The sequence below is a fragment of the Leguminivora glycinivorella genome, chromosome 18 (assembly GCF_023078275.1).
Source record: "Leguminivora glycinivorella isolate SPB_JAAS2020 chromosome 18, LegGlyc_1.1, whole genome shotgun sequence".
NCBI lineage: Eukaryota > Metazoa > Arthropoda > Insecta > Lepidoptera > Tortricidae > Leguminivora > Leguminivora glycinivorella.
In genome coordinates this window covers 4,924,680-4,938,733 of record NC_062988.1, presented here as the reverse complement: position 1 = coordinate 4,938,733, position 14,054 = coordinate 4,924,680, and the positions used below count along the sequence as shown (strand labels likewise).

Genomic DNA, 14,054 nt, shown 5'->3' with positions numbered 1-14,054 from the left:
ATACGAGATATTTTATTTTCTGTTTTGTTTGAAAATTGTTATATAGACGTAATTCTTAACAAAATAGTAAATAGAAACTTTTTGGTCTTTCTTGCAATTCACTGTTGAATCTGCAGTCAGTACACGGTAAGAACACTAATTTCAAAATTTCGTTGTCATTACATGACAGTGTTATAGTGTGCGTGGCCTCAACTGAGTTGAAACTACCTATAACAATACGCAAGTCAGAGTGCAAACTCAACTGAGTTTTTTGAACACTGAGTGACGTTTAGGAACAAGTTTTACCTACCTCCCACGCGTAGTTCGCCCACTTCTACTCACTTAAAACTTAGATACTAAGAGCCTTGATGTGAACTGTATAATTATACCTATCCTACATCTACTATACCTACTAGTTCTCAAGGAAAATCATCCGGTCGACTTAGTCAAAAATCTATACAGACGTTTAGTCAAAAATGGTCATCATCATCCTGCTTGCGTTATCCCATTTAAATACCACGGCTCATGGAAGCCTGATGTCCGCTTTGACAACTAATCCCAAGATTTGGTGTAGGCAGTTGTAGGAAAGCGACTGGCATCTGACCTTCCAACTCGAAATTTAATGGTATTAGTCTAAAAAATTCACTTGACTTTTCTTGGCAACAGCCATCTCGATATTCCCGATACCGATACATCTATTTTGATTTGGAATTTCCCGTTTGTCATCTCGGCTGGACCCTCCAGACATAGCCAAGTTGATAATAGTTGAATCTTAATGCTTTTCCATTGGCATTAATCATTATGTTCCTTGTTTCTTCGGTGTGTTAGGTACACTGAGAGAAATTTGCATTGTGAATTTAACAAGTTCGACTTGTTGCGGTTTATCCGTTTGAATCAGCCAAACGTATGTTTAAAACAATATGTGTCAGGTTGTTTTTATAAAATCGACTTGTTGATTCAAATATATTGCCGATTCAAATGACAAGTAGCTTGTTGTTTGAACCAAAGAGCACGTAGGCGCTATTTTAACCAAAAAACTTGTTGAACGAACATGAAAACTGGTTGTATTTTCTCTCAGTGTACTTAATTACTTCTTAGTAACTCAATTGGTACTTATGTTTAACTACTTATGTACATAAGTACCAATTGAGTTTTACCCTTTTACCCTTTCACTATCTGGGTCAATCCGCGGCAAGAGTCACGATTTTATGGCATGTTCTATTTATTTACGACGCATGTTCAAGTAATATCTATCTCTAAATAAGAGTTACTTTCCCGACATATGCATAGATCCTTTAATTTGCTGCTGTAGTTCAAATAAACACGCAATGAAGTCGTGACTCACGTTACTTGGATTCACCGAAGCTATTTACTTTCAAGGTCATGCTAGCTACATCTATGCTAACTTACTTCTTAACAGTGGCATAGTCTCCCCGGTCCGCGTGCAGTAGGTAAGTCTTCTCTTCTCTAGTAAGAGGCCTCTCTAAAACATGCCGCAGGTCATGCTGGCTGTTCCGGAGCGCCTCCTGTGAGCTGCCTAGCAGCTCTTCTCTTGAACCTTTGTTCATTTTCGCCTGTAAAGAAGAATGAATGAATGAATGATTTCGTAAATAAAGAGTATCATCGAGATTGACGACCGGTCTGGTCTAGCGCGTAGTGACCCTGCCTGCTAAGAAACGGTCCCGGGTTCGAATCCCGGTAAGGGCATTTATTTGTGTGATGAGCACAAATATTTGTTCCTGAGTCATGGATGTTTTCTATGTATGTAAATATGTATTTATCTGTTTATATAAGTATATCGTCGCCTAGCACCCATAGTACAAGCTTTGCTTAGTTTGGGGCTAGGTTGATCTGTGTACGGTGTCCCCCAATATTTATTTATTATTTTATTACGCCAAAATCTTGACATGGGGTTAAAAACAGGGCACGAGAAGTTTGAATTTCCAAATAGTTACAGATAACAGTAATAAATGCACGTCGGCGTATAGAAATAAAATAGGAAAAGTGGTTTTTTTTTCGATACTCTTTAGATATAAGTCTCAATTGGGCCGTATGAGCATTGAACCATACTGCGTATACTGCTAGCATTTCCTCATTGTATCCCAATATTAATACGTTGAACGATCGAACCTCTTGAATTGTGTTTGTAAATTTCGGCGCTTACCGTCGCTCCGCCGCTTTTACGAAAAAATAATGTATCGGCAAGAAAATATAATAATTACAAACAATTATTTTCCCTTTACGTGACGAAATATGTGAAAATCGAAAAAGTTCACATTCGGTAACGCAAAAGTAAATGCGGAATTACGATTTGGGTTACGCAATTTCAAAGAGTAATTTATTTTCTCAACACCTTTCACGAAGTTTAAATCAATGTTTTTGTAAAAAATAAACGAGATCCAGGAAAAAAGTTATTCGCTTTTTGATTGTTAGCTGTTTTCCAAAAACAATTACTTAACAATTAATAATTTTAGAACAAAACGAGACTTAATCGCGTAAACACAAAACAACAATTAATGTCTTAAAAATGTTTGGGTGCTCTAAAGAAAAGGATTTCTTTCAAGGCTTTTATAGTAGGTACTTATACAGTTTTTTTTTTTTTTTAATACCACGTCGGTGGCAAACAGGTATACGGCCCGCCTGATGGAAAGCGGTCACCGCAACCTATGGACGCCCGCAACTCAAGGGGTGTCACGTGCGCGTTGCCGACCCATTAGAAACTTGTACACTCCTTTTTTGAAGGACCCCATACTGTAGTTCATCGGGAATACCTCGACAGGGAGCTCATTCCACAGCCGGAGCGTTCGTGGGAGGAAATTCCTCTGAAACCGTACGGTGCGCGACCATTTAGGTTGTAAGGTGTGTGGATGAGCGCCCTGTCGATGGCGAGCGGTGCGATGATGAAAAGTGGCCGTTGGCATCATGTCAAACAGTTCTTCAGAACACAACCCATTGTACAGGCGATAGAACACACATAAGGAGGCGAAGTCCCTCCTTAGACTTAATGGTTCAATACCGCCCGTGAGTTTGGGATCGTCGACAATTCGTACAGCGCGTCTCTGGATCGAGTCAAAGGGTCCAAGCTGGTATCCAGGTGCTCCTGCCCAAAGGTGACAGCAGTACTCCATGTGGGGTCTAACTTGCGACTTGTACAAGAGCAGTCTTTGCCCCGGAGTAAAGTATCCCCTCGCTCTATTGAGCACACCGAGCTTTTTGGATGCCAACGTAGCTTTCCCTTCCAAGTGACACCGGAATTGGACGTTACTCGAAATGTCGACTCCGAGGATCCCAATACTTCCTGACAAGGCAAGGGCTGTGCCTTGGAACTGTGGAACCACAGTAAATGGGGTTTTCTTAGCGGTGAACGCACACACCTGTGTCTTAGTGGGATTGAAACAGACTAGGTTGTCCCGACCCCACACCGAGACTCCGGACAGAATCCTCTCGATGTCCGACACAAGCTTTTCACGACTTTCCAGCACCACTGAACGAGGGATATTAGCACGGCCCGTGTAAAATGTATCCCTAGTACTGTCATCCGCATAGCAATGAATGTCGCCGATAGACAACATGTCATACAGTATACACAACTTAATACTTGTGAATATTAATTAATTGTAAGTACAATAAAAATATCATTCATCATCCCCCTTGCGTTATCCCGGTATTTGCCACGGCTCACGGCTCTGGGGTCCGCTTTGACAACTAATCCCAAGATTTGGCGATAAAATAACTGTTATTAAATATTTCTCTTACGGTTTTCAATAGTAAGTTCTTTGACAGACCGGTCAGATAAATCGTTTAGTGGCAAGTAATACTTACTAAAAAGTGACAACTCTGCAGAAATAACTGACTATAAAGTCCGGCAAATTGATAGTCTGTTGACTCTGTTGTCTCTTTTATGACTCATCTGGAATTTTACAAGTAATATTGGTAAAAAATCACCTGAAGTCATCATTAAAATCCAGAATTTTATCACGTCTTTGCCTTTGGCTAGTCTGTGGTCAAGAGTAAGCCCATTTATAATAATAAATAAAAAACAGATTTCCGCAAAGTAACGTCTGAATTCATCAATCATTTAAAAAATAATCATATTTATTAATTAAGCACGAGTAGGTACGAAGTGTCTAGGGATTGCAATCCGGTCTGATATCCAATCCGGCCGGATCCGGCCGGATTTTGGTCCCAATCCGGCGGATCCGGCCGGATCCGGCCGGATTAGCCTTGAGGATTAAAAGTACCCAAATAGTAACTTTTTTTGTATGTTTTCAGCATAATATGAGAAATATGATGGTATTTTGCTTCACGATTATTAAAACAAAAGTTGAAAGCTTAGAAATCAACATTTTTACCAGGTAACAAGTAAATTTTACTAAAATAATCAGTCGCAAATAAAATTATTTCATTCTTTTTAAACCTTCATAGGATAACAAAATTATTTTTAATGTATTGTTTTACAGTAATACCTATAGAGCTTTTAAGATACAATTAAGAATGGACATTATAACATTACCTACATGCATTATGAGATAACTATTTAAAAAAATATAATTGTGTTTTGTGTTATATTACGGTTAACTTTTCTCACACGCAAAGTAGAACTAAAAAAACTACAGTAGCTAAATTAAAGTCATCAAGAGTAATTGACCTTAGTATTATTTGCTATTGCTGAAACCACAATCTTACTGGATACCTTTTAAAAATGTTCATATTTAAGCTTTGAATTGTTTTTTCATGATTCTTGTAGCAATGTGCCCTCATACTTCTTATATCATGCTGAAAACGTTGTTGTTCTTGTAGTCCTACGTCACCACAGAGATGCAAAGGGCCTTCTCAAGCTCGCGAAATGCCTTCCTATCTTTAGCTACCCTCGTAGCCTCGCTCCAGCTCGACCCGGTCGCTTGTAGTTCATCCTCAACGGACCGCTTCCATGAGTTTAAAGGGCGCCCGGAGCCAAAGCTCCTTCCAGCGGCAGGCGATTTCCAGCCGAAAGAAATGGTTGCGTTATTTCGTTAGAGGGAACTCTTGGAATTGTGTGCCACTAATATACTTTTGTCTTGCGGTTTCCTCACTAATGGGTGTTTGCTGGCATATACTCAATAGGTCTTGATTTTGGATAGTGTTTGGCCAGAAAACGCGAAGGATCGACCTCAGTGACATGTTAACGAAAAGTTTTGTCGTATGGCCCTTTGTCCATCTCCACTATTCCACATTTTGCTTCCAAGCAAAACAATTGCACAGATTTCACTACAGATTCAAAGATGGAAAGTTTGACGCGTCACTTGAGCACATTATTTTACTTCCAAACGGCCTAGTAATGCAAAAAAACGTAGGTATTAAATTATTTTTTGATTGGAAACCAGACCGGATTGCAATCCCCTGTTGAGCTACGTTCAAATGTTAGCGTAAATGTTATTTTTTTGCACTATTCTAACATATTGAATTACATTACCGGATCCGGTACCGGATCCGGCGAATTTCACCGGATCCGGTAGCATAAAAAAAGCACCGGATCCGGCCGGATTACCGGATCCGCCGGACCGGATTGCAATCCGTAGAAGTGTCACAGATTCCATTAAAATTAAAGCGGAATACGTATAATTTGCTCGTAATATGCCTTCAAATAGTTAAATGTGTTACTCAATATGTTAACCGTACAAATTATAGTAGTTTCCGTTGAACGTAGGCACTAATGCTCAAGGCAAGGTTATTTTAGTTCACCATTTAAATTATCAAATTAATGGTTCAACGAGAAGTCCCGAGGAATGTACATTTAATGGAAGATATTAGGTAGTAGCGATGCGTATTGTGTACTTATGCGTATTTTTAGATTAGACTTTAGACAGAAACGAAAACGAAACGTACATCCTTTCCTACCGTGGATGTCGTATTAAGTCGTCTTTAGGCATTTTTAAAACATGGGAGCGTAATAATATTTATTATTCCATTAGCGTAAGTTGTTAACAAAAATTAACTCACTGTCAGTTTTGTGACGATAATAAAGCATGAAATTTCTATAAAATTATTGTTTTTGTGGTAATGACATAAGCGATAGTCTACATTCAGAATGTGAAAAATAGTATTTTATACAATCGTGATATAATACAAAGCTTTTCAGTCGAGTGCCATGTTTAGGCCACGAAGCTTGCTGAGTGGCCTAATAGTACGGTACGAGAGTGAAAAGCTTAATTATATCACTATTGTATACTTTTTCTATGAGTCATCATCTTCATCATCAGTGGACGGAAATATCATCGTTCATGCAAGTTAAAATTAATGTTAATAGAGTCGTTCACCGTTGTATCAACATTGAATTACCTAGCAACCAATTGTTTGTAATAACCGTCTCTGATTGGCCGATAACGCGACAGATAAAAAAAAATGTGTTTCAGATGCAGGAAAATTTGCCAGGTATCGCAAATTAGTATAGAAAATGGTATATTGGAATGGTGTATTAGGTTAGAAATTGTATGAAGTTCTATTTTTGAAATTATTACAGTTAACTAAAGTCAACTATAATGAGCTTATTATAATTGAGTTGGAACTGCCATAGAGTATCCAACACTGAAAAGTTAGCACTTATAGTTTAGTCTGTGGTACCCTAATTGACAGATTACAGTCGACAAGTAGAAAAAGTAAATTTTTAGACATATTTTATGCTTAATTGTCGTCACACAAATGACAGCGAGTTAATTTTTGTTACCAACTTACGCTAATTGGGGGGGGGGGGGGGGGGGGGTCCTAAATTCTGAAAATGCCATATCGCATAAAAAGAAGGACGCAAAAATATCGGACACAATCTTCTTACTAGAGCCGTAAGAGCGTAGACCAGGCCCCGTAGCCGAATGGCATTTCTCCGACGCCAAACGAAAGCGATACGCCGCTGGCTCTGTCGCGCCAATACGCAAGCGCGATAGAGATAGATATCTACTAGCGCTTCGTTTCGTGAGCGTTTCGTGAGCGATTGTGCCATTCGGCTAGCCACCCAGGTATAAGATTTTTATGCAGCTTTTTTGTACGATATTATGGCCGGTGACTGAACAGTGTACAATCTCATGGTTAAGGCACATTCACACGCAATAACACAAATATAATGAGAATAGAACACAAATCATTCGCGATGAGTGATTTAGAGTAGCACCAGACTTTCATCGAGCAAAGATAACATTTGGGCGAGCCAAAAGTAATGTAGGTCATATCATTTGGTCAGTTACGATCGACATTCGACAGGAAGTGTTTTGTGATACTAAAATTAAATCATCATCCTCCTTGTGTTATCCCGGCATTTGCCACGGCTCATGCTCATGGGAGCCTGGGTCCGCTTTGACAACTAATTCCAAGATTTGGCGTAAGCACTAGTTTTAAGAATGGTACTGCCATCTGACCTTCCAACCCGAAGGGTAATTAGACCTTATTGGAATTAGTCCGGTTTCCTCACGATGTTTTCCTTCACCGAAAAGCGACTGGCAAATATCAAATGACATTTCGCACATAAATTCCGAAAAACTCATTGGTGCGAGCCGGGGTTCGAACCCGCGACCTCCGGAACGAAAGTCGCACGCACTTATAGTTTCGCCATGTCTGTCTGTCCGTCCGTCCGTCCGTCCGTCCGTCCGTGGTGTGGTGAAATAAAAAGTGGAAAAAAATGTTTTGTTAGGGTTTCCCCCCTAACAAAACATTTAACCCCAACGTGTGATATATTGTTAGATAGGTATTTAAAAATGAATAAGGGTTTACTAAAATCGTTTTTTGATAATATTAATATTTTCGGAAATAATCGCTCCTGAAGGAAAAAAAAGTGTGTGTCCCCCTCTAACTTTTGAACCATATGTTTAAAAAATATGAAAAAAATTACAAAAGTAGAAATTTATAAGGACTTTCTAGGAAAATTGTTTTGAACTAGATAGGTTTAGTCGTTTTTAAGAAAAATACGGAAAACTACGGAACCCTACACTGAGCGTGGCCCGACACGCTCTTGGCCGGTTTTTTTTAATACTAAAATTAAATGTGGCTATTTTTCATAGACAGTTTTGTGGAAATATATTTCTGAAATGCGTATTTTCGGTACATTGGTTGATGATGATGTATTAGTGCGGATACTATAAGAGGGTCAAACTGAAAGTTCTTAGAAAATCAAAAACTGAGCCAACTAGCAAAGTTATTAGTTTTATTTTTTTCACCACACCAACTGGTAAAGGCATTCTTTGCTATTCGAAAACAGATAGCAAAATTGCATTTTATCCACAAGGGGGCAAAGTAATTTCATGCAAATTTTAACCCGATGTCTTAATATGTCTGCTAGATTTTACCTATAAATGATGATTTTGAATCAAAAATATTGAATAAATTGATGAATTTGATTTATTTTGATGTTTTATAGTCAGTATTTTGTTCGTGTTGGTGTGGTGAAAAATTTTGTGTTTCACTCGGTGGCAAAGTTTGTTTAACCTTCGTGCCTTGATACCCTCGCAGCGCTCAAGATTCCACTTTTTGAACCACTCGCTACGCTCGCGGTTCAATATTGGAATCTTTCGCTTGCTCGGGTATCAATATTAGCACGTGCGGTTAAACAACTACTTTGCCCCCTTGTAAAACAAATAACTATTAAATAGTCTTCCTTCACATCAATACATCGCTGCATCCGATGGAACATCTGAGAAAAGCAATTTGCCCACTCGTGTTTAGGGGTAGTTTTTGGGTCTACGAAACGGGCACAAAGCTTCCTGACTAGTAAATGTCCATGGAGGATTTTGTGCACTTGAATGAATAGGAGGAGGGCAGGGCTTCCACCGCCAAGGAGTGGAATGCCCTGCCTGAGTGTTTCCTCGTGTGTATAATCCAGGTCTCTTTAAGAGCGCTATGACAAAAAAAGGCGATATATTGTAAAATGCACAATATTTATCGACAAAATTGTACACTTTACTCATACTAAAAGACAGTGAAAGTACTTGTTTCAGTTAGAACATCTTATTAACTGTCGGTTAAATAAAAAACATATGAAAAAAAAAGCTTTTTCAATTAGTAATGATTGTTTTTCTGATGCTCGTTTAGGAAAAACCGCGTGAAGCACAGAATTCGGAGCTCTTATTATGTACAATTTGATAAGATCACTCTCATAAATGAGGTAAATTTAAGTTTCAAATATCTTGTACTTAAGGCCCATTAAACAATATTTATCATTTAATCCTTTGAAATTGAGAAATTGAAAGTAAAACGAACTCAATTTTGTCTTGAAAATACATCGAAACAAGTGATCATTTCTCCGAAAATCTACATGTTATCGAAGTTATTTTAGTATATAAACTAGTTTTTTAAAGGTGCGCGGGGCCCGAGGGCCCCGCGGTGTTCTTTTGTGCTTTGCTTTATTGTTTTTTGCTTTGCTTTATGTTTTTTTGCTTTGCTTGTTTGATTTATTGCTTTGCTTGTTTGCTTTTTTGCTTTAGCCTTTGCGTGCTTGGGAGCACTCTCTGCCCGCAGCTCGGCCTGCGGCCTCGCGTGCTTGGGAGCCTGTCAGACACGCTCCGGGCCTTCGGCCCTCCGCGTAGTTACTGTGGGCGTTGTAGGGAAGTTGGAGCTTAAACACGACCCAATAGTAAAAATGTCTTGAGAAGCTCACGACGGGCCTGCGGCCTGCGGCCTCCGGCCCGTCGTTTCGCTTCTCTAAGACACTTTTACTATTGGGTCGTGTTTAAGCTCCAACTTCCCGGTCCGCCAGAGAGCCGATCGGGGACGCTCCGGGCCTTCGGCCCTACGCGGAGCTCGGCCTTCGGCCTTCGCTGGGTTTCGTTTCGAAGCTCCGCGTCGGGCCTGCGGCCCGCCGCGTCGCTTTTTAGACACCTTGATTATCGTTCTGCTTGGGAGCACAGTCTGTACGCAGCTCGGCCTGCGGCCTTCGCGTGCTTGGGAGCACTCTGCCCGCAGCTCGGCCTGCGGCCTTCGCGTGCTTGGGAGCCTGTCAGACACGCCGGGCCTTCGGCCCTCCGCGTAGTTTCTGTGGGGGTTGTAGGGAAGTTGGAGCTTAAACACGACCCAATAGTAAAAGTGTCTTGAGAAGCTCACGACGGGCCTGCGGCCTGCGGCCTCCGGCCCGTCGTTTCGCTTCTCTAAGACACTTTTACTATTGGGTCGTGTTTAAACTCCAACTTCCTGGTCCGCCGGCGAGCCGATCAGGGACGCTCCGGGCCTTCGGCCCTACGCGGAGCTCGGCCTTCGGCCTTCGCTGGATTTCGAAGCTCCGCGTCGGGCCTTCGGCCCGCCGCTTCGCTTGTTAAGATACTTTTTGTTATTGTTTCGCTTGGGAGCACAGTCTGTACGCAGCTCGGCCTGCGGCCTTCGCGTGCTTGGGAGCACTCTCTGCTCGCAGCTCGGCCTGCGGCCTTCGCGTGCTTGGGAGTCTCTCAGACACGCTCCGGGCCTTCGGCCCTCCGCGTAGTTACTGTGGGGATTGTAAGATTTGTAGGGAAGTTGGACCTCCGGCCTGCGGCCTCCGGCCCGCCGCGTCGCCTTTTAGACACTTTTACTTATATTTACTTGCTTGGGAGCACTGTCTGTACGCAGATTCGGAACTTGGACCGGAGCAATGACCGTCGGGCTGTAGAACGCTCCCTCAGGCTGGTAGGGAAATTTGACTTTGTCCCCTCTCGCCGCCGTTTTTGACTTTTCCAAAAATTTTTTTTTCTCATTTCTATTTTTGGCCCCCGCTCTTACCACGTGCCAAATTTGAACGCGCTCGGACCGAAAATAAAAAAAAAAAAATTTCAAAGTCGGCCATTTTGAAATTTTGTAAATGCCATTCGATGGACCTCAGATAACTGTACAACATTAGTTCAAGCACTATTAACTTTTTTCCTACCGTTACGGAGCTATGGGGATTTAAAAAAAAAACTCCATACAAACTGGTAGGGAAATTTGACTTTGTCCCCTCTCGCCACCGTTTTTGACTTTTCCAAATTTTTTTTTTCTCATTTCTATTTTTGGCCCCCGTTCTTACCACGTGCCAAATTTGAACGCGCTCGGACCGAAAATAAAAAAAAAAAATTCAAAGTCGGCCATTTTGAAATTTTGTAAATGCTATTCGATAGACCTCAGATAACTATACAACATTAGTTCAAGCACTATTAACCTTTTCCCTACCGTTCCGGAGCTATGGGGATTTAAAAAAAGGACCTCCATACAAATTTCAATTGGCCTTCAAAGGGCGCCATTTTGAATTTTTCAAAATTTTCTTTTTGTATACTAATCTTGGGGTGGCTGTCTACCCGTGTGCAAAATTTCAGCGCGCTCGGACCATTTTGAAATTTTTCAAAAAAAAAAGTCGGCCATTTTGATTTTTTTTTAATGCCATTCGATGGACCTCGGGTGACTGTATAACATTTGTTTGAGCACTTTTCACTTCTTTGTACCGTTACGGAGCTATGGTAATTAAAAGAAAAACTTCCACTCAAATTTCAATTAGCCCTCAAAGGCCGCCATTTTGAATTTTTCAAAATTTTCTTTTTGAATATAAATCTTGGGGCCACCTTCCACCCGTGTGCCAAATCTCAGCGCGCTAGGACCATTTTGAAATTTTTCAAAAAAAAAAGTCGGCCATTTTGAATTTTTTTTAATGCAACTTTTTTCTACTCGGATACCTGTATGACATTTGGTCGAACACCCCCCGGCTATCTCTTACGGTTTAAAAGTTGCCATACAAAATAAAAGTGGCCAGTTTTCCCACATTTGTAGCACTTTTCAATTTTTTTTTATTTCATTCGAATCAAGGCCACTTGGAGATTCTATGACCAAAATTTGAGCTCTTTACGACAAACTTGAAAAATCGTCAAAAAAAAAGTCGGCCATTTTGAAAAAAAAAATGGCGGCGTCAAAAACTGCCCAGGGTTCTCTATGACATTTGGTCGAACACTCCCCGGCTAACTCCAGCCGTTTGGCCAGGCCGTCCAACATTTTTTTACCCGGAACCGGTAGACCGACGGTCTGATCTATCCGGGGTCGCAGGACCAAACTCTGTACGACCACACCAAACACTGCCACCTTCAAATCCCCCTTCTGCCTATTTTTGGAAAAATGTCAGTCGGGTTGTAGCTTTATATTATATAGATAATCTGCACAATGTGCTTAAACTAATGTTATCCATTTGTCGTTATAATATTTTATCATGATTTTTTGCCAATTTTTTGAAAACTAGCCTTCCTGTCGCTATTTTACCGGCGACGGACGCCTGCGATTTCAGTGCCGCGCCGGAGCTCGAGCAGGTAAGACGTATGTCACTTTGGTCTCCGAGTTTTCATCGCAAACGTCGAGAATATTTATTGTTGTGTGGGTCGGACGCCTTGTTTCTACACGGGCTATCCTCGCATTGTGTGTGTGTAAACAGCGACCAACGAATTTGATCCTAGATCCGTAAATATTTGCTTTTGTAATACTTTGTTATGTTTGAATGTTAAAGTATTACAACGTTGTGATGATAAAAATGTGAAAATTACAATACGGTCAAGATGATAAGACACATCAAGATGGTACTCGGGATCTGATGATGGAGCCAGAAGGTGGTCACCAGTACCAGTGAACCATGTAAGTAAACGACTTCGTGTTTAGGCTCGTTGGGTTCGTCTCAACAAGACCTTTGACAAGAGGTGGTACTCAGGGTCTGATGATGGAGCCAGATGGTGGTCACCAGTACCAATGAACCATATAACTAAACCCAGAGATGGGGAAATCGTAATCGATTCCGGATTACACGATTACTTGATTTTACTTTGTAATCTGACACTACTGGGTGTCAGATTACTTGTAATGTAATCAAGTGAAACGGTAAATTACCATTACATGTAAAGGAATCACTAATCATCTATACAATCATTACTATTACCAATAACTCGGAATCATAGTCGATTCAAAATAACTGAAATTATTGACTTGATTACTTTCAGATTACGAATATGTAGTACCTCAGATTGCCGACTGTCACTTTGACACAAAAGTCATCATGGGTGTCGTAAAATAGGTTTTAGGGGTGCTGATTCCAAAATTAATGACCAATGTGGAATCTGACATTGCTGACTGTCACTTTGACACAAAAGTCGTCATGGGTGTCGTAAAATAGGTTTTAGGGGGTGCTGATTCCAAAATTAATGACCAATGTTCAATCTGACATTGCTGACTGTCACTCTGACACAAAAGTCGTCATGGGTGTCGTAAAATAGGTTTTAGGGGGTGCTGATTACAAAATGAATGACCAATTTGGAATCTGACAGTGCTGACTGTCACTTTGACACAAAAGTCGTCATGGGTGTCGTAAAATAGGTTTTAGGGGGTGCTGATTCCAAAATTAATGACCAATGTGGAATCTGACATTGCTGACTGTCACTTTGACACAAAAGTCGTCATGGGTGTCGTAAAATAGGTTTTAGGAGGTGCTGATTCCAAAATTAATGACCAATGTTCAATCTGACATTGCTGACTGTCACTCTGACACAAAAGTCGTCATGGGTGTCGTAAAATAGGTTTTAGGGGGTGCTGATTCCAAAATTAATGACCAATTTGGAATCTGACATTGCTGACTGTCACTTTGACACAAAAGTCGTCATGGGTGTCGTAAAATAGGTTTTAGGGGGTGCTGATTCCAAAATTAATGACCAATGTGGAATCTGACATTGCTGACTGTCACTTTGACACAAAAGTCGTCATGGGTGTCGTAAAATAGGTTTTAGGGGGTGCTGATTCCAAAATTAATGACCAATGTTCAATCTGACATTGCTGACTGTCACTCTGACACAAAAGTCGTCATGGGTGTCGTAAAATAGGTTTTAGGGGTGCTGATTCCAAAATTAATGACCAATGTTCAATCTGACATTTCCTATTTGAAGACACCCATGATCACTTTTGTGTCAAAGTGACAGTCAACACCCAACAAACAAAATATCCTTATAAAATCAATCTATAAGGGCTAAACACTCATAGTAGTTTTAAAATAGCATTCATTATGCCAGAGTTCCTTATAGCGGCTCATTATAAGAGAATTTGGCCTAATAGTACATTTACTCTTATAATTTGGCCATGTACACGTTAATAAGTCA

The 14,054-nt window shown here is 40.6% G+C and overlaps 1 protein-coding gene across 1 annotated transcript in view; it reads right to left on the bottom strand.

The window, feature by feature from the left end:
• The window catches only part of LOC125236082 (transient receptor potential protein-like), a 101,639-nt gene that overhangs the window by 73,398 nt on the left and 14,187 nt on the right, over nt 1–14,054 (bottom strand). The window contains 1 exon segment of the mRNA XM_048142777.1: nt 1,390–1,553. Coding sequence (XP_047998734.1) covers nt 1,390–1,553 — 164 coding nt within the window.